General features: G+C 41.8%; 1 protein-coding gene across 6 annotated transcripts in view; it reads left to right on the top strand.

The window, feature by feature from the left end:
• The window catches only part of DYM (dymeclin), a 329646-nt gene that overhangs the window by 181234 nt on the left and 128266 nt on the right, over positions 1 to 20146 (top strand). Inside the window, exon 14 of one of the 6 annotated variants that reach the window (XM_027068935.2) lies at positions 3151 to 3315. The exons of the other annotated variants lie outside the window; for them this stretch is intronic. Within the exon in view, the coding sequence (XP_026924736.1) occupies positions 3151 to 3315 (165 nt within the window). The remainder of the gene's footprint in view (positions 1 to 3150; positions 3316 to 20146) is intronic. 6 annotated transcript variants of the gene reach the window in all.

Genomic DNA, 20146 nt, shown 5'->3' with positions numbered 1-20146 from the left:
TTTTAAATCTTGTTGATATTTTTTGAGAATATGAATTTTTAGATTAATACCTGAACATTGGATGACTTTACAATCCTACAATTTCCTGTCTAAAAAAAATTTTTTTTTTCCCATTTTATTGACTCAGGGCTTTTGTTACCACCATTTTAAAGATTTCTTCATAGATATTTATACATCATACTTGGATATTTCATCTTATCTTCTTGTCAGTGTAATAGAACCACTATATTTTTAAAAAGTGATTGTTTTTTAAAAACAAACAAAAAGCAGAAACTGACCCAGAAGAGAAAAAACTAATGGTTGCCAGAGGGGAGGGAGGTGGGGAAATGACCAGAATGGGTGAAGGCAAGTGGAAATACAGGCTTCCAGTTACAGGATGGATGGATAAGTCACGGGATGAAAGGCACAGAATAGGGAATATAGTCAGTGGTATTTGAATAGCCTGGGTATGGTAACAGATGGTAGCTACACTTGTGAGCACAGCATAATGTCAAGAGTTGTTGAATCGCTACCTTGTGCACCTGCAACTAGTGGAACATTGTGTCTCAACTGTCCTTCAAATAAAAGAAAAAACCTACCTGTTTTTTGAACAGAGAAGGGTTGTTAATTTTGAGCCCACTCTCCTTACAATATTCATGTATTGTTTGTAATCGATTTTTAGCTCATTCACAGCGCCTCTTCCCCGGTCCATAATCTATTTAGCCACCTTCCATTCTTCCTTAAGATGTCAGCTTAAAGTTCACTTTGCAGGAGCCCTTTCCTAACTTCCATGTCTCAGGGAGAGAGCTCCATATTACTTCGCTTAGGGAACCCTATACAGTTTCCTTCAAAGGGCTTCCAGAGTTAGAACTTACACAGTTTACATGGGATTTTGTTGTTGTCGGACGTGTCTTTCTTCTGTCTTGCAAGCTGCCCGGGAAAGAATTGTGTCTGTTTTCTTCCTCACCCTGTCCTCAGCTCAGTGCATAGTTCCTACGTGCTACATAGTAGATACTGCTTGGCTGATGAGTAGACAGGCTGGTTAATAGGTTGAATGGATGATTGGACTGTCCAGTTTTTGGAAATTTGCCTGTTTCTAATCTTGCAATCTATTAGCTTTATTTTGAATTCAGCACACTTTAAAAGTCACACGTTGCCCCTTGGGAACTTGATGTATGTGGGGTGTAGATTTTTATTTTTTATTTTTTTAATTTTTATTTTAAAAAAATGTTGATGTATTTATTTGGAGAGAGAGAGAGCATGCAAATACAAGCGAGCAGGGGAGAGGGAGGGGTAGAAGAAAAGGGAGAGAGAGAATCCCAAGCAGGCTCCAAGCTTCGTGCAGAGCCCAACGCAGGGCTCGATCTCACAACTGTGAGATCATGACCTGAGCCGAAATTAGTCAGATGCTTAACTGACTCAGCCACCCAGGCACCCCATGTGGATTTTTAGAAAAGGTTCTCAAAGACGAATGGTTTAAGCATATCGGTTAATGTGTTCATGGTTTTGCTGATTCACTTTGTCAGATTGATTGGGTATTTTCCTCTTTCAAACTTGTTATTTTCGAGCAGTCTGAAATGTGGCACAAGTGAAATTACTCTGACAATAATAATTCTTTTATTTTTTTAAGTATCACTTCAAAATTTTGGAATAATTTAACATACTTCTCTGTTGCAATTTGTGGGATTGAGGCTTGGAGAGATCAAATACCCACTGTTACAAAGCTTCCAGTGGCTGGATCGGGTCCAGATTTCGAAGTTTTCTGACTCCTAATTCAGTGTTCCCTCTACCATGGTATCTTCCATATCGCTGTACTATTAATTGCCTGTCTTCCAGGAGTGTATTTGTAGTATTGTAGAGAGGAAAGTCTCTCACACCACTTTGCTCTATCAAGGCAATTTTCCTATGGTTAACTAATGACACCATCATATTTTGAAAAATTTCCCCCGGTCAGTAGATCTCCCCCCACTTTTAAATAGCCTTTTTCTTTAAGAGCAGCTCTAAATTCACAGCAAAAATGAGCAGAAAGTACAGAGAATTGCCATATATGCACCCTGCCTCCCTATACCCACAACCTCCCCTCCTGTCATCATTCTGCACTAGAAGTGTTACCGTTGATGAACCTTCCTTGACATCATTCTCACCCAGAGACCATAGTTCATGTCAAGACTCACTCTTGGTGGTGTACTTCCTGTGGGTTTTGACAGATGTACAATGGCATGCGTCCACCGGTAAGGAATTATAAAGAGTAGTTGCACTGCCCTAAAAATCCTCTGTGCTCTGGCCTGTTCATCCCTCTCTCCCCACTAACTCCTGGCGGCCACTGGGCTTTTTACTGTCTGCAGAATTTTGCCGCCTTCTCTGGAATGTCACGGAGTTGGAATCCTACAGTTGGTCGCCTTTTCAGAGAGGCTTCTCTCACTTAGCGACACACGTTTGAAGACTCCTCCATATCTTTTCGTGGCTGGTTTGCTCCTTTCTTTTTACCACTGACGACAGCACTTCATTTTCTGGATGTACCACAGTTGGTCCGTTTACCTACCAAATGACGTCTTGATTGCTTCCAAGTTTGGGCAGTTACGAAAACTGATAGAAACGTCCATGTGCAGGTGTTTATGCGGACAGAAACCGCCAGCCCATTTGGGCGAGTACCAAGGAACGTGCTTGCTGGACCGTGTGGTAAGAGTATGTTTAGTTTTGTGAGGAAACAGAACCTGTCTTCTGACACGGCTGTGTGATTTTTGCCTTCTCACCAGCAGTGAAGGGCGGTTCTCGTTGCTCCGTGCCCTCACCTGCAGTTGGTGTGGTCAGTGTTCTGGACTTTGGCCTTTCTCGTGGGTTTGGAGTGGTATCTTGTGGCTTTGATTTGCATTTGCTTCATGCCACAGGAGGTGGGGCATCTTTCCATACGCGTATTTGCCATCCGTATAGCTTCTTTGGTGAGGTGTCTGTTTAGGTCTTTTGCCCATTTTTAAATCACGTTGTTTGTTTTCTTTTTTATGTTTTTAATACTCTCTTTTAACACTTGTTTTTTGTTTTTTGTGTTTTTTTGTCCCTTGGGCAGCATCTAGTGAAAATACACAGAAAGCTTTGAGGACATTGAGAATGGTTTATTTTTTCAAAGGAAAACTCCTGTCTTTCTGTTTTTCTCCTTTTACCTTTGTCTTTCAGTTATACCTGCCGCCACTTGCGGAGATATGTTTATGTGTTGGACAAACTGTATTTCCCCCACTATCACTGTTCTACGCTTCAGCATTGCTTCTCGACCCTCAGTGACAATGGAGAGGAACTCTTGTCTTTAACTTGCTCTCACATTCTCAGATCCTATGCTTCCAGGTTATTAACCTCTGCTGTCTGTTTACTGCATGCTGCATGCTGTATGTGACTGATAATTGCATGTTTGAACGGGATACATGTCGGTGAAATGATTGCTGAGGAGATTTCTATTTGCAATGGTGCTAAATGATGCCTTAAAATAATGGCTGGGATTTGTTGCCTTACAAACGTCTTCTTAAGTACTTTATGTTTCATGGGAGAGAGAGAAGCTTTCAACCACACAGTTGTCACGTAAACCTGACAGAACTTTTCTATACTTTGCTCCATTTGGAAATCTTTTGATTTATGTGTAATAGTTGGGAGGTGCTCTGTCTGGTTTCTGTATGAATAGACTCTACCGTTACTGTTAATTACCTATGAATTTTGGGTTCTCTTCCTTGCTCTGCAAGCACCCCCGAGAGCTGACCGTGGCATTTCACCCATGTTTGGATAGAAGCACATTCAGCTGAGCAGGTTTGATTTTACAAGGTAGAAATTGTCCCCTGGGGTTTTGCATTTCTCACTCATTTGTATGTAGAATAGTTACAAAATCAGTAAGTTTCAGTGTGTCATGGGTGAATGTAGATTAAACAGAGCAACGGTGGGAGTCACAAGAAAGAGACAAGCCATTGATGTCAAGTATCAGAGAAAGTCCGTACCTGCTGTGTAGTGTATATCACACGCCAAAGTAGAGACGTAGTTTGACACGACTGCTTTGTATTTTGTAGGTGGCATTTTAAACACACATTTTCTGTAAGTCAGGAATGACTTGCGCACCAGCCCTATACTGTTAGCTAGGTATGATGTTTGAGGCAGTGTCTTCAGTGCAGAATGACTTCGAAGAAGAAAGAAGAAAACTTCCGTGACCACCTTCTAGAAAAGAGCAAGCTTTGGAATTAAAATAGATCTCTTCAGCTGAAGAAACATACAGAAGCTTTACACAGCATAAGTGAAATTTGACTATTATTTTGAATACATTTTGATTATTAAGACTAGAAGGTAGCGTGACATCTAAGCTGACGGCCTGTTTTTGGTGGCAGAAATATTTACAGACCCATAATGATGTTGGTCAGACTCATAATTAAGCCCGTAGAGACGTTTTGAGACATAAAGAAAATCAGAGACAGAAGTGTTAAGTGAAAATAATGGAATAAGCCCTCATGCATATAATATGGAAGAATTTATCAAAGGAAAGCCATTTACTTTCAGCTGACTCCAGGAAAACGAGTGAGTGTCGGGTAAGTGATGGTGTTAGGAATCGGGGACAGAAGGTGTCCAGTTGCAGGGAACAGAGAGCCGTTGCTAATCATTGAGCCTTTCGAGTGGGCAGCCTAGCTATTCCTGCCCAGATTTCCTAGTGGACCCACCGAAGGTTCCTCCAGAGAAACAGAACCAGCAGGACGCACGGGCATGTGTGCGTGTGTGTCCGTGCAGAGAGAACGAGAGATCGAGAATTACTTTAGGGAAGTGGCTCTTGTGACTGTAGGAACCGGCAAGTCGGAAATCTATGGGGGCAGGTTGGAAATTTTGGTGAGTGTTAACGTTACAATCTTAAATCTTAAATCCACAGTGCCGGGCAGGAGGCCAGAAACTCAGGCAGGATTTTTGTGATATAGTTTTGAAAAAGAATTCTTCTTCCTCAGGAAACCTCAGTCTCTGCTCTTAAGGCCTTTCGTTAATTGGATGGGGCCCACCCTCATTAGAGTAATTTTCTTTTTTTTTTTTTAATGTTTATTTATTTATTTTGGGAGAGAGAGGGCGTGCGCACATGTGCGAGCAGGGGAGGGGCAGAGTGAGAGAGGGAAAGAGAGAATCCCAAGCAGGCTCCTCACTGTCAGCACAGGGCCCAATAAGGGGCTTTATCCCACGAACCGTGAGATCATGACCTGAGCCGAAATCAAAAGTCGGCCACTTAACCGACCAAGCCACCCAGATGCCCTGGTAATTTGCTTGCCTTAAAATCAGCTGATTAACCTTCACAGCAACATGTAGGTGAGTGTTCGCCCACCCTACTGGCCCCGTAGCCCAGCTAAGTGGGCACGTTAAGGCCACCACCACACCGTACTTGTGTTTTTTCTCCGTGTGTCTTCATGTACGACATGTCTGTCCCACCAGACTCCAAACCTCGTGCAGTAGACGTGCCATCTGACCCCTCGTTGTGGGCCTGGCAGCACCTCACACCTGCGCGCTGGTCACCTGTATTAGTTGCTGCAGGGTTTCACCATCTGCTGTTTGTACTCGAGGCCTCTATCCACTTGCCTCTGGGTCACACCCCTCCCCTCACGGGGACAGACAGGAGAGAGGGATACAAGGGGAAGTGGGAAGGTAAAAGGGAACAGAAGGGAAAGGACCAGGAAGACAGAGTCGGGAGACGTGAAGAAAGTCGAGAGGGGAAACGTAAAGGCCAAAGCAGCATGGGATTCCTGGCAGAGCTGAAGCACCCTCTGTTTCTTGGAACAGCATTTTCTTTCATGTGTTTTGTTTCCTCTTTTAGCACCCCTCCTGGGGCCCCTTCCTCATTTTCAGGAGGTTGTTCGGTACTCGCATCTAGGGTAGAAGGTAGTAAGTAACCCTCCGAAGGGCATGTGTTCAGTGCATAGCCCTCCTCGGGACTGAAAAGCCTGTAGGCTGACTCTAGAAGGAAAATCAGGCTGTGGTAGACCCAGGTAGATGGGTTGAGGAAATAGTCTGAGGCCAGGAGAACTCTATGGCATTTTTGAAACGCTGTCCCTTTGCAGTCCTGGCCTCTCTCCGACTGCCGGCCCTCTTCTCTCACCTTATTCCAGAGCTGTTAAACCAGGTGCACTGTCTCCTGGCCTCCAGACTCTGCCAGGCCCTGACCACCTTCTCTGAATGGCAGAGAGGAAGTTCAGCGATTAGGGGCGTGGGCACTGGAGGTAAGGCCACGCCCCCTCCTCCACCGGCTTTGCATCCCAGCTCCACCCCTTTGCTGTCTGGGGCAGGGGGCGTGAAAAGCTTGCATTCTGGATGGACCTCAGAATGAGCTTGATTTTCACAAAGGGAGATACCTGGTCACCTTTGTGCCACGTTCATGCGCAAGTGACTAACATCCTGCATCCACAGTGACACGTGGTCAAGTGTAATGTAGTCTCTGCAGTTGACACATTTTTCTTTCAAGAGACCTGTGTTACTTAGCAGGACAAACCAAGCCGAATGCCTGAATGGAGCCATCTCAGACTCACTTCACAGTCTCAAGTAGCTTTTGGTTACGTAGTGTGATCCTCACACCAGTCAGTCTCTGGAGAGAAACATTAGTTTATCCTTAAAGAACTTGACCTCAGTCTAACATGAACTACTGCTCTAGGTAGAAATCTCAGTCACTGTGCTGCAAACTTCTTCCCGGTGTAAGAATTATTTCCATAGCCTCCCTGAGAGAGTGCTTCCGGGTGCTTCCCATGTTGGGAGGCAGCAGGGTTCTTACTGTTTCACTGTTAGAGGGTCAGGTTGAGTCCACCTGCCAATAACTTTCAACCATTTTAAAATTTGTTTTAATATACTAAAGATGTGGTGTAATCCTGGATTATTTTGCAGCCATAAGTTGCAAATGTAACATAAAAAATGGTAGAAAATAGTGGATTTCTATAAAGAAATATCTACCGAAAGTTATTAAAATGCTAATATCTTGAATTTATTATTATCCTAGGGAAATAACCCAAGGAAAGAATGATATTTAAGAACAAAATAAGGGATTAGTCAAGTAAACCGTATTTTGTCAACTCAATGGGAAATCATGTAGCCATTAAAAATATCATAAAGAAAAATAGGGGCTCCTGGGTGGCTGTCTGTTGGGGGACCGACTTCAGCTCAGGTCATGATATGGTCTGTGGGTTTGAGCCCTGTGTTGGGCTCTGTGCTGACAGCTCAGAGCCTGGAGCCTGTTTTGGATTCTGTGTCTCCCTCTCCCCCTCCCCACCTTGTGTTCTATCAAAAGTAAATAAACATTAAAAAATTTATATATATATATATATATATATATATATATATATATATATATATATATCATAAAGAAAAATAAAGAGGGGTACCTGAGAGGCTCAGTTGGTTAAGCCTGCGACTCTTGATTTCGGCTCAGGTCGTAATCTCACAGTTTGTAAGATTGAGCCCCGTGTCAGGCTCTGTGCTGACAGTGCGGAGCCTGCTTAGGCTTCTCTTTCTCCCTCTCTCTGCTCCTCCCCTACTTGTGCTCTCTCTCTCTCTCTCTCAAAATAATAAACATTTAAAAAAAAAAACATGGAAAACATTCGATATAATGTTGAAAAAAGGATATAAAATTATATACTGATATTAAAACTGTTATATGCATGCGGACAAAAACTAGATAACATACAAATACTTGCAGAACATTAGTGAAATATACATGACATTTAAAAGAATTTTAAATTTATTTTTTTAGCATTTAAAAATTATGCAAATTGACATTACAAGTTTCTTTGTTTTTTCCTCAGCCCTCCCTCCACCGTCCCAAGTTAAATGTATATCTCTGGCTGTTTTTTGTTTTTTTTTCCTTCACCACCATAACATAATGTCATTTTATTAATTGGCAAAGAACTGCAGTGGTTTATGGGAATAGATAGGAGTTCCTTCAAGTGTGATCACAGAAAATTTCTCCCGTAGCTTATTTTAGCATTTTTATAGTTTTGGGGGGGGGGGGAAGGGATGCTTTTCTTAACGGAATTGGTTTATTATTCTAAGTAAGCACAACATTAAATCATGTCTCTAAACTATAGCACTTTCAAATTTAGCAGTGTTTTCACCCATTTGGTATGTCTTTCATACTGTGGTTTAGAAAAATGACATCTGGTGCCATTTGATTGCTTTGAAAGAACTGTATCCTCAGTCTGAATCTAGGACAATGTCCTAATGAGTTTCCTCAAAAGAGGTTTTTTTTTTTTTTTTTAAATTACTAGAACAGTCTTGTCATATTGTATACCACTCTCTAAATCTGTCATGAATAAATATTTGCAGCCATAGTAATAATTTTTCATGCATATGATACTGTCTTAATAATTTTGTTGTGGCTATGTGCTTTATTGATTTCCGTGCCACTTCTGTGGCACGAAATGAAATGCATTATTCCACTTAAACCATTATGGTTTCCTTTTGAATTACGCATTCACTGCTTGATCCTGTCATCAAGCTTATTCTATTTTCTGTAATGTGGTGTTTGGTCTTGAGATTTACTTCTTTAGTGCTCAGTGCCATGTAAGGCAAAACCAGACAGGTAAATTCAGATCAGAAAAGTTGGAACGAATAAACAATATGTCGTTAAATTTTTTTTAGAGTCACTCCTTTAATGGAGTATGTTTCCTTGTTTGGGCCCTTGGGATTGTCTTTTTTTCTTCTCAGGAATTATAGGAGTGAATCGTGGCTGTGCATTCTGGAGAGGAGAGGAGGGCAAGGCTTGACATAGCAGCTGCCATCTTTGCTTGGTCTCAGAGCTGAGGTAGACAGCTTTGCCTACCGCCTTCCCTTGGCTTCTGTGACAGCAGAGTCCTGGCTTTCTTCCCACCGGTTTGCCATTTCTCGGTAGGCCTTTGTTGTAAATGTTGGAATTCCTTAAGGCTTGCTCCTGAGGCCCTACTCTCTTTTCGCTTAAACTCTCACCTCACGGGGCACCTGGGTGGCTCAGTCAGTTAAGCATCCGACTTCGGCTCAGGTCCTGATCTCACAGTTCGTGAGTTCGAGCCCCGCGTTGGGACCTGTGCTGACAGCTCGGAGCCTGGAGCCTGCTTCGGATTCTGTGTCTCCGTCTCTCTCTGTCCCTCCCTTGCTCACACTCTCTGTCTCAAACATAAAAAATAAACATTAAAAGAAATTTTTAAAACCTCTTACCTCAGGCATTTCCATCTCCTTTTATGACTTTACACGCCATCCATGTGTCAGTACGTCCCAAGTTGGTAACTCCAGCTGCACTTGTGAGCTCCAGCCCCACACTGTCAGCTGCCCTAGTGTTAACATCACTGCACTCACACCTCTCCTGCCCCGTCTCCCAGGCCAACTCTTAGCCCTTCTGCACAAACCTTGTCTTTTTGTCTCCTCCGTCTCGGCAAGTGGTGTCTCTAGCCGTCAAGCTCGTCTCATGAGAATCCTCAGCATTTGCGTTCTCTCGCCCCCCGCGTCCATCCTCACTCTGTCCATTTCAGTTCTGTATCCAGAATGTACACGGAACGTGTCCTCTCTTCCTCTGTGCCTGCTGCCAGCCGTGCCAGCTCACACCACCCTCACCTCCCACGCAGATGGCGAGAACCTGCCACCTGGTTTCCTCGAGTCTCACTACACAGCCCCCCGGCTCCCCAGTCCCGTCCCCCCCCCACCCCCCCCCACCCCCCGAGCAAGCGCCTGCAGAGACCCAAAGCCACATTCCAGCTCTTGCTTGTTCAGATCCCTGTGGCGCCTTCCCTCTGCCCTCAGGGTGGCACGTTCCCTAGCCACACCAACTGCCTTTCTTTTCCAGGATTCGCTGGCCTCTTTTCCGTCTTAGAGCTTTTTACATGTTCTTTCCTGTTCAGAATAGTTCCCTACTCTGTATTTCCTATGCTTGTTACTTCCTTACAGAGGTTTGTCCCTTAACCCCAAATCCATTGTTATATTTAATATTATGTTTCCCCTCACATACGTGCTCTGTCTTTTTCTCTCTTAGAGTAGACTGTAAGCTTCAGGAGGACAGAATCCACTTACCACTAGCACCTCATGTGATACTTAGTCCACAATAGGTGCTTCGTATTTACCTGGAAAGGATGATTTTAGTTTATTATAATGAACTTTTTGCAGACTTGCCCCGTCTAATAACGGCTCCCTTTTCAGAGATTACTTGGGAGAAGCAGTAAGGTGGCAGTCCTATTAAAATGCCACTACCTCTTCAAAAAAGCATTCAGGGTAGCATCGTTAGATAATGAAGTATTCTGGTTGTAGTTTCCCTAGTTCTGTAGTAAAACTGCCTGGCATGTATGGGATTGCATTGCTTTCCTCTCTCTTTTCCTTAAACATCTTATAAGCTATCTACTCTTTGGATTTACGTAGTAAACCACGACCATCCAAGCAGTATCAACATGCTTTGAAAGATGCCTCATAAAAATGCAAAAATAATATTTTCTCTGGTGGCTCGAGCTGAGCAGAAGAAACTCAGAGGGCAAAGTAAAATTATTTTACGTGAAATTTTGCCTCTTAAAATTGAAACACAATGCTATAAGATAACTGGAAAATCGAGTAGTTTGAACAAGCTCTATCACCACCCTCCACCCCAGAAGTTTTTCTTTGATACAGTAAATTATGGAAGCTGGTGGCTACAGTAATAGTAATAGAATGAAGATTCAGAAATGTGGATAAGAAATAAAGTATATCCCAGTAAGTATTAAAAATTCTATTTAACTTCCTTTTTAATTCAAAACTATTTGGTAGGCAAGCAAGCAAAGGTTACACTATACCTAATCAGAAATGTTTTTAAAAAATGTTTTTGGTGTGTTCCACCTATGGATATTGGTAGTATTTATTGATAGACCAACAGTAGCATTAAAACCCCATTCAAAACAGATGCTACACTAGCCTGCCATGGTCATCTGCCCTGAACCGTCACTTAGTTGTACAATTTATTGTCCAGAGGGAAGAAATTTATTTATTTATTTTTAATTTTTTTTTTTTTTAACGTTTATTTATTTTTGAGAGAGACAGAGACAGAATGCGAGTGGGTTAGGGGCAGAGAGAGAGAGGGAGACACGGAATCCGAAGCAGGCTCCAGGCTCCGAGCTGTCAGCACCAGAGCCTGACACGGGGCTTGAACCCGTGAGCTGTGAGACCATGACCCGAGCTGAAGTCGGACACTCAACCGGCTGAGCCACCCAGGCGCCCCCAGAGGGAAGAAATTTAGATGAAATCAATAATTAAAACATAAAAGATACTTATTCTGGGAGATGGATGCAATGAGAATTTGGGCATATGAAACCAAACTTAGAAAGAAATAATAGAATCGTAGGGAAAAACAATATGAGATTCATACTTGATTCAAAAAAGTGGTCATCTTTTTTTCCCTGCCCAATGCTCTCAGGTATAGAGAGCATTGATAGAGGAGGCACCCAGATCATAGCCATGTATTCGTGGTGTATAGGTATAACCAGAGTTCTGAAGGTGAACGCGTTAGATAACAAATTACAATTTCTCGTGCAGGTTACACTGTGTTTGGAGTGGGTACAGAATTCCCCTAGCTGGATGCTCTTCCCCTGCGGCCGCCATTTGCAGGGGATTCCATGTGCATATTCAGACACGCAGACTTGCATAACTGCTTATTATAGAAATATTCTTGGTCACTAAATGTCCAACAGACTTAAACTTACAGGGTTTCCCATATATGGAAGAAAAGTGATTTCCACCCAGTCTCCATGCCCTGGCATGTCACGATGCCAACCCTTACATTTATTTGACTTCTAGAATTTAAATAGGTGGTGATGTAAATCAGAGTTCATGTTTTACCTACTGACACTGAGTAACCCAGTCATCGTGATGTGCTTTTCAATGTGGCTGCACAGTGGGAGGGGCACTTATTCTAAGCTCATCCCTCTAAGTTAGATTGACAACAAAAGGATTTATTTCTATCTTATAAAAGACGAGGAAGCAGAGAAGACTATAGAGAAGTTACATGGTTTGGCAGAGATCACACAACAAAGCGGAAGTAGAATCCAAGTGTCTTTAAGGGTCTCTGCTATGATCAGAGTTTCGTCTTTACTGGATAATACAGCGTGAGAAAGTGAGATAAACCCATCTCACCATACATGTACGGAATGAATTACTCTCAGTAGATAGCTTCTTCTATTTTTTAAATATCCTTCATTCACTCCTGTTAACATTTTCGATCTCCACCCTACGTATTTGAGCTGGAATGGGAACTGAAGAGTCCCTAATTTTTCCACGTGCATTCTTACATTGATCTAAACTAGAATCAGATGTGTTCCAACAGGCCACTTGTTTTGTACAATAGTTCTACGAAGTAGCTGTCTATAAGAGGCAGTTCATTAAAAATTAATTTTTAAATGAACTTGAGATGTATGGTATAGATTTTCTAAAGGCAGCATATTGGAGCATGCATATAAAATATTTTCTTTGCCCAGTAGTGCTAATAGTAGCTAATATTTATTGAACTCTTGCTCTGTAACAGACACTGTTCTAATTATTAACTATTTTTATTTTAATCCTCAAGGCAGCTCTATGAGATAGTTAATATTATTATCCCCATTTGATACACAAGGGAAATGATGCATGGAGCGATTTAATCCTTGCTAGAAGATGGTAAAGCCAGTATTGAAACCCAAATATACTGGCTCTAACTTTTCTTTCTTTTTTTTTTTAATTTTTGAGAGAGATTCAGAGTGCAAGTTGGGGAGGGACGGAGAGAGAGGGAGACGCAGAATGTGAAGCAGGCTCCAGACTGTCAGCATAGAGCCCGACGTGGGGCTTGAACCCACAAACCGTGAGATCATGACCTGAGCTGAAGCTGGATGCTTAACCAGCTGAGCCCCCCAGGCACCCCTGAAAGCCCCACTTCTAATCTTTTACTGCCTCCCATCAAGCCTTTTAACAACAGTATGATTTTATTAAGTAACTTTGCCTTTGAAATTATTTTGACCTATCTGAGGACCTACTACAAATCTGATATTCTGTGATGATTATATATTTTCAGCTAATTGTGTTTAAGTTCTTGAACTTCTGTTCTCTATACACTCAACAGTTTCACTTGAGGTACTTTATAAAACTGGCTAAAATTTAAAATTGAAGTGTAGACTATAGATACAGAAATTCAAAACTGTATTTCTTGGTTCTTTAAATTGTGTGTATGTACCATTTAGTCTGGTTGCTACTCTCTAAACATGTAGTGTCTCTTAGTTTCCAAAGCTACTAATCCTTACAAAAACCCTTAGACATCTCAGATGTCTAAGTTTGGTGTTAATTTTGATATGGATTTGTTGGTTTTTTTTTTTTCCTTCTCAAAGTGATAATAGATACAAGCTGTTCTCAAAAGGTCTTTAACCAGATTTCACAAAGCAAACATGTATAGGCAGATTTTCAAAGTAACCCAAAGGATACGTTGTGCATTTTACTTGCCACTGGGAAAATTAAGAGCAATTATCAACCGAATATAATTTCTGATAGTGACTAAAAGTCTTACAGCTTCTTTGTCATTCTGTTTAATGACTAAAAATTGTGCTGCTCTTCTAACATTAAAAAGGCAAATAAGCAGAAGCTTTCCTGGGGATTTAGAAGTAGAGTTACATATAGACGTGTGTGTGTGTGTGTGTGTGTGCGCGCGCGCGCGTGCGCACTAGTACAGATAACATTTATATAGAGTTTTGAAGTATTAAGCTTGTTCTTGTTGTACCTCTCATTGACACGAATAATTTCTTATGTGCATTTATTTTCAAGTAGCACACAGTATAAGCCAGTAGTAAATTCAAGTCCCTGTTACTCTTGACAGTAGAAATTTTAAGAGTTTAATGTAGTCTGCATCCTGGCACACGGGGCTCGTGACAGTATTGGGAATCTGGCAGAGAGAGCAATTTCTGTCTTGTTAAGGTAGATCCACCTTTTAGGATTCATGTCCCATCCTTCAGTCCTAAACTTCCTAAACATTTAAAGGTAGCAGTGGAACTACCTATAATGATACTTTAGTATCTTTTCTGTAAAATGTTAGATAGTAACAGAGATGTTAACAAATCAGTCTAAAACCAGGGAATAAATAGCTGCAGGTGTAGTTATTTCATGTTCAGTAAGAAAACCAGGTCTGGGGAATACTTTTCATAGTTTAGCTTGTTGTACAATGGTCTCTGGATTTCTTTTACTGTCCTTAAATGGTTAGGTTGGAGAGCCTCATTGTGGACTGAATACTGGTCAGTAAAACACAATGGGCAATCATCTATGTTTTTTTTTTCCTCCTTGCTGTCTTGTCCAGTATAGCGATACATTACTGTAGCAAGCAAAGTATTGAAGCAATGTGCTGCGACTCTCTAGTTTGAAGGAAAGAAGAGAGATTTGATTTTCATCAGTTTTTTAATATTCCTTCTGAAGAATCACTATCTTTGGATTTCTTTGCCCGGGCACTAAATTGCAAGAGGTGTCCAGGCTACAGAAGTTTGCATGACACTTGGTGTGACTGTTACAAGAGTCTGTGGCATTTCCTGTTACCACGGTTTTGAGACGTTTTATTTCATTCTCACTGTCTGGTTTTCTAGTCCCTCCCTTCCTCTTGTGAATGTAAGGATGACAATAGTACCATTTCTGCATCAAAATGTACGTACATTAATGATTTTTGTTCCCACTGAAAGATGGTCCACGCGAGCTGGAGTCACGATAGAAACTAAGAGCCACTGATTACAGACTTATAAATGCAACTCATTTATGTCCATGATTCTTGGGTAATTTGTTCTTATTCTACTTTTGCTCTGTTGGCCTACATTCTTGTTATTAAGTCATTTCTGGGCTTAGCCCGTTGTTTGGCAGATAGTACATATAGATTGCTTTTTTTTTCCTTTTTTCAACTATGTTGGAGACAGAATATGGTAACAGTGTATCATCTGTTGCTTCAGGGTACTCCATATGCCATTTAGAAGTTTAATCAGAACTGTAAAGGCAGAGTGTTTTTAGCCCCAGAGAAGGCACAGCAGCTGTACCGATATTCTTTTTTTTTTTTTTTTAAGTTTTTATTTATTTATTCAGTTAAGTAATCTCTGCACCCAACGTGGGGCCGGAACTCATGACCCTGAGATCGAGAGTTGCATGCTTTTCCAACCGAGCCAGCAAGACGCCCTTGTACCCATATTCCTGAGGGGAATTTCTCAGTTATGAACAACCACGTCTTCAAGACTCACTTTTCTCTTCCATTGTCAATGTTTGTGCCACAAAGTACTCACTGACAAAGACGATATATTAAGAACACCCACCTTCCGTGTACACCCCCCCCCCCCCGGGTGGTGTTGAAGAAGGTAAAGCAGACTTTATTCAGGGAGACTGCCACAGTGGGGTTTTGCAATAGGGGAAAGAGATTGGGCTCTCAACACTGAATCTGAAAAGGAAAACGGGCTTACAGCCAAGCAGCAGATTTGGGGGAGGTAGGTGTCAGTGACTGGAAGATTACTAAGAAGGTAGGGTAATTCTTCACTAAACTGATGTAAGAGGATTCTTACTGAAAGCGGGCTAGATCAGATGTTACCTGGGGGATATCGGAGGGTGAATATTTGATCAGATATCAAGGGTGGGGGGACTCTGGCCAAGCCAGCTTGACAGGATTCTTACTAAAGCTGGGCTTCTAGAAGACATGTCCAAGAATGGAACCAGTTCATGCTCAGGAGCCTACCTGAGCCTACTTGAGTCTGGTCAAGGAGAGAGTCTCTTTGGATCGTGCACTACCAACGAGTGTGGTCTTCCTCTTGACAATCAGATAACCACATCTGTTTGTCCCTGGATCGTCTGAAAGCAGTGGTTGGATTTATGAGTTTTAGTAAGATCCCTCTGGATTGTATATTCTCTTTGGTTAAAAGCTATAGACATACCTAAAAGCCCTACTTTGAAATTGTAAAGTTTGGCAGGAGTCACGTTTGTTTTTGACGTGAGTGAATATGATGAAAACCTCATAATGATGTAATAGCAGAAACATTTCAAATTTGAACCTCCAAGAGGTTAGTCTGACAGATTTGGTCCATAAATAGGATAGGTGGGTGGATGGGTGATCTCAGGTAGACTTCACTGACTAAAGTGACTTTTAAAGTGATTTGAGGATAGGTGTTTGGTAGATTCGTAGGTTGTTCCCAGTGGGGGGGTGAGGGGGGGGCGTCCTGAAAGAAGATAGAGGGACGAGTGGGCGAGTGAAACAAAGTGTTCGCTTATTAGGAAGGAGCAGGGACGGGGACTGGGTGTGGGAGGAGAGGAGACCGAACATTCAATGAAAGTTTGGTGGGGCCATCTGGAGATGAGGAAACATGTGCCTTGAATGTTCAGAGAACCCCACTGATGAGAGGGAGGAGACCTGTATGGAGCTCACACCCCCAGAAGAAGGAACGACAGCAGATTATCGTGTTTCATTGCTTAATAAGAGAGACAGTGAGCGGGCAGAGCGAAAACTGAAGTGATTATCAAGTGGGTGCCCATAGAATTCATCATTCAAATTAGGACCCTTGAAGAGAATAAAAGGGGACTCTAACCCTCCCACTGGGACCGAGTGCATAAACTGGGACTGTCCTGGGCAAATGGGGACAAGTAACTCATGAACAGATCACAAAGACAGGAAAAATTAAAAATCTGACTTTTGAAAGTGGTACATCATAATATTCCTTAAAAAAAAAAAAATGGTAACTAGTTAAGAATCAGATTCTGGCCAGGATCAGCAGACCCATCACCGAGGCCCGTTTGCAGGTGTTAGTGTTTTCGTGGCTGTGTAGCATGGTGCTTAGGTGTTGGGTCAGGCTGCCTAGGCTTGTGCCGGGTCTGCCACTGAGCTGGCAGTCTTCGAAGACCAGGTCACATGGGGATGATAGGGAAACCCGCCCCACCCTGGGTTGAGGTTAGGTTTCAATGAGATACTGTATGCAGAACACTTAGCTAATGCTAATGTCACATATCAAACACCATTATTATTATTTTTCCGCGCTTACCACAACAACTACTCCTATTTCTGTAGTGGTGGTTAGCCTGTTTTCCATTTAAATTAAAGTACTATGTGCTTTTAGCTTTCTGGTGTCACTGCTAGTGTCTGCCTTTTATTTATGACAACTCAGTAATTAAAGAAAAATAAGTTTGGAAAAATATTTTTCATTCCAGCTGTAACATAATACAGCTCACACCTCACTATCTGCCTGCCAGTTCTTTTCAGAAGTAAACAGACTTTTCACAGTCGTTACTGAATTATTGAATGCAGTGATTCCCTTTTGCACTCAAGTAAATCTTAAAGATGGTTTCAGCAGCATTGTGTTTTTCAAATCCAGTTTCCTGTTCTGCAGGGGGTTGATGGCTAAAGAGTAAGCATTTAACTTTCTGTTTTAAGTAGGAAAGAAGTAACTTAATTTTGCTAGGGGTGGGATGGGGTGATCTTGGCAAACAAAAATAGTGATGTGTTTTAGAATTTTTTAAGCTTTAGACAATCATTTAAAGAGATTCATGAGATGTTTACCATTAATTCCACTGGAACGTGCCCTTCTTCCATTCACTTGCATTTCTAACTCCTTTTCCCTAGAATGTCTTTCTCCAGATGGCCACACAGCTCACACACTCACTTTCCTTACATCTTTGCTTAAATGTCACCTCCTCAGTGAAGCCCTCTCTGGCTGCCCCATCCAAAACCAGAGCCCATGTCCACACTTCATTCTTTTTTCAGCCTTATTGTCATAAATAACATTCCGCTTATTTATTTATTTATTTATTTATTTATTTATTTATGACCTTTAAAACATTTCTTAAAATTTGTTTCATTTTGAGAGAGAGAGGAAGAGAATGTGAGCAGGGGAGGGGCAGAGAGAGAGGGAGAGAAAGACTCCCAATCAGGCTCCACACTCCGCTCGGAGCCCGACTCGGGGCTCAGTCTCCTGACCATGAGATCATGACCTGAACCGAAATCAGGAGTTGAATGCTTGACTGGCTGAGCCACCCAGACGGCCCATAAATGACAGTCATTTTAGAAGCGCTGTGATAGTTCTTCATACCTCCGAGATGTATAGTGCTGGCATAACTAAAACTCTGGGATGGAATAAAAATGTGAGCTTGTCTAATACCTCAGTAACCCAGTCCTTACGGGAGCGAGCTTTCTTTTAGTATTGATTTGCATGTAAACAGGGTTAGGCCAATCTGATCTTGGTTTGGAGTGAGTCGTGCCGGCAGAGTTGACCAAGAACGAAATAGTGGCACTGTTTCAAATATAGCCCTCTGGAGAGAAGGCAGAAATAATATTTTTTCAGCTGAAGAGTTTGTACTGCTGGTCCTGGAGACCCAAGAACCCTGCCTGCCTTCTAGTTGGGGGAGAGGAACAGCCTCATCTTAACCACATCCCTGTATGTGTTAGCTGAGCCTGCTGTAACAAAACACCATAGGCTGGGAGGCTGAAACACCGTGCATTTATTTTCTCATGGTTCTGGAGGCTGGAAGTGCAAGATCGAGTCCTAACAGGATTGATGTCTGGTGAAGGCTCTCTCTCCCCTTGGGTTGCAGATGACTGCCTTCCGGCTGGGTACTCATGTGATCTGTTCTTTGTATGTGCACGGAGGGAGAAGGGCAGGGAGACCACTCTTCAGCGTGGATTCTCTTAAGAACAGTAATCCTGTTGAATCAGGGCCCCACCCGTACGACCTTGTTTAGCCTTAACTACTTTCTTACTCCAAATACAGCTACACTGGGGAGTTAGGGCTTCAACATATGAATTTTGGAGGAACACATACACTCAGTCCATAACGTGCTGCATCCCATATTATTTCTGCGTTTAGTTCAATTAAACATTTTCTGAGAACGTTTTACACATATAGGTACCATACTGGGCACTAAGGAGGCCAAAGTGAATTAGTCCATGCTCAAGCACTTAATATGTTAGTGAAGGAGATAAACAGGGACACAGCGTAGCTAATTAGAAATTGTGATCAGTGTTTTTTCTAAGTTTGAAGGGTGAGTGGAAAATTTGCCAGGCAGATTGATGTAGGAAGGGAAGGATACACCCTGAGGTTGGCCTGAGCAAAGGCACGGCATGTTCAGGAACGAGCTGGTCAACATGGTGGTGTATGAAATGAAGTAGGCAGGGTGGCCTTCAACCGGAGATGCAGAACTGCTCTGTGGTCTTCCCTCATGGTGATAACAACGTTACCTGAAAAAGTGGGGAGTACCTAGTATGGTGATTTCTACAGTGAAAAAAAAATAGGTTTTAAAAGCCTAGAATGATTGGCATTTATAATCTGCAACAGGAGACTAATTGTGCAAATAAAAGATAGTGGTGCAAAGCACGTAATTAGTGGCATTATTTTAAGGGAGTAAATTCTCCACACAAGGTAAAGTAAACGTATACTTAGTGTCATATTTGAGAAATCAGGGTGAAATTTAAAATACTGTGATTATGAGAAGTTGGGAAAAATTATGCAGCACAACTTCAAGTGAGGGAAAAGAGTAAAAATCTTTGGTTTTCTCCATCGTTCCTGAAGTTTCTACAGAAAATTTCTAAAACTTTTTTTTTTCATATGGATGCTTAAAAACCACTTTTTGCTTACCCTACTGCCTGAAACAACACCAAGAACATTCAAGACATAAGAAACATTGGTTTTCAAAATACTGGGCATCAGGCAACATAAGAAACTAATACCTAATGGCTGGGAAAAGATGGGAGTGAGCCCTGTGAGTATCACAGCTTACTGTTCTAATAGAATTTCCAGACCCCTGCTTGGAATTAAACAGCTAAAAAGCCAACTGATCAAACCATAAAAATACTCAGTCCAAAAGAAGGCAGAAAAAAAAAGCAAACGGGGGAAAAGAATGTTTGGGACAAATAGAAAACTAACAGCAAAATGATAGCTATAACCTTAGCCATCCATAGCAGTGGTCAAAAGAAAGTGGGAGTGACTTCAGAGCACAAGATATTCCCAGGAATAAAGAAATTATAGTGATAAAGGAGTCACTTCCTCAAGAGAACTATTAGAATCCTAAATGTATGTACCAAACAAATAACAGAGCTTCAAGATAAAAAGTAAATAAATAAATAAGCAAAGAGAAATAGAAGATTCCACGATTATAGCTAGAGATTTAAATACTTCTTTCTCCATAATTGATAGAACAAGTAGACAGAAAATGAGTCTGAATATTGGAGATTCAGACAGTGCTATCAACCAAT

This window comes from Acinonyx jubatus, chromosome D3 (assembly GCF_027475565.1).
Source record: "Acinonyx jubatus isolate Ajub_Pintada_27869175 chromosome D3, VMU_Ajub_asm_v1.0, whole genome shotgun sequence".
NCBI lineage: Eukaryota > Metazoa > Chordata > Mammalia > Carnivora > Felidae > Acinonyx > Acinonyx jubatus.
This window is presented reverse-complemented; position numbering and strand designations above follow the sequence as displayed.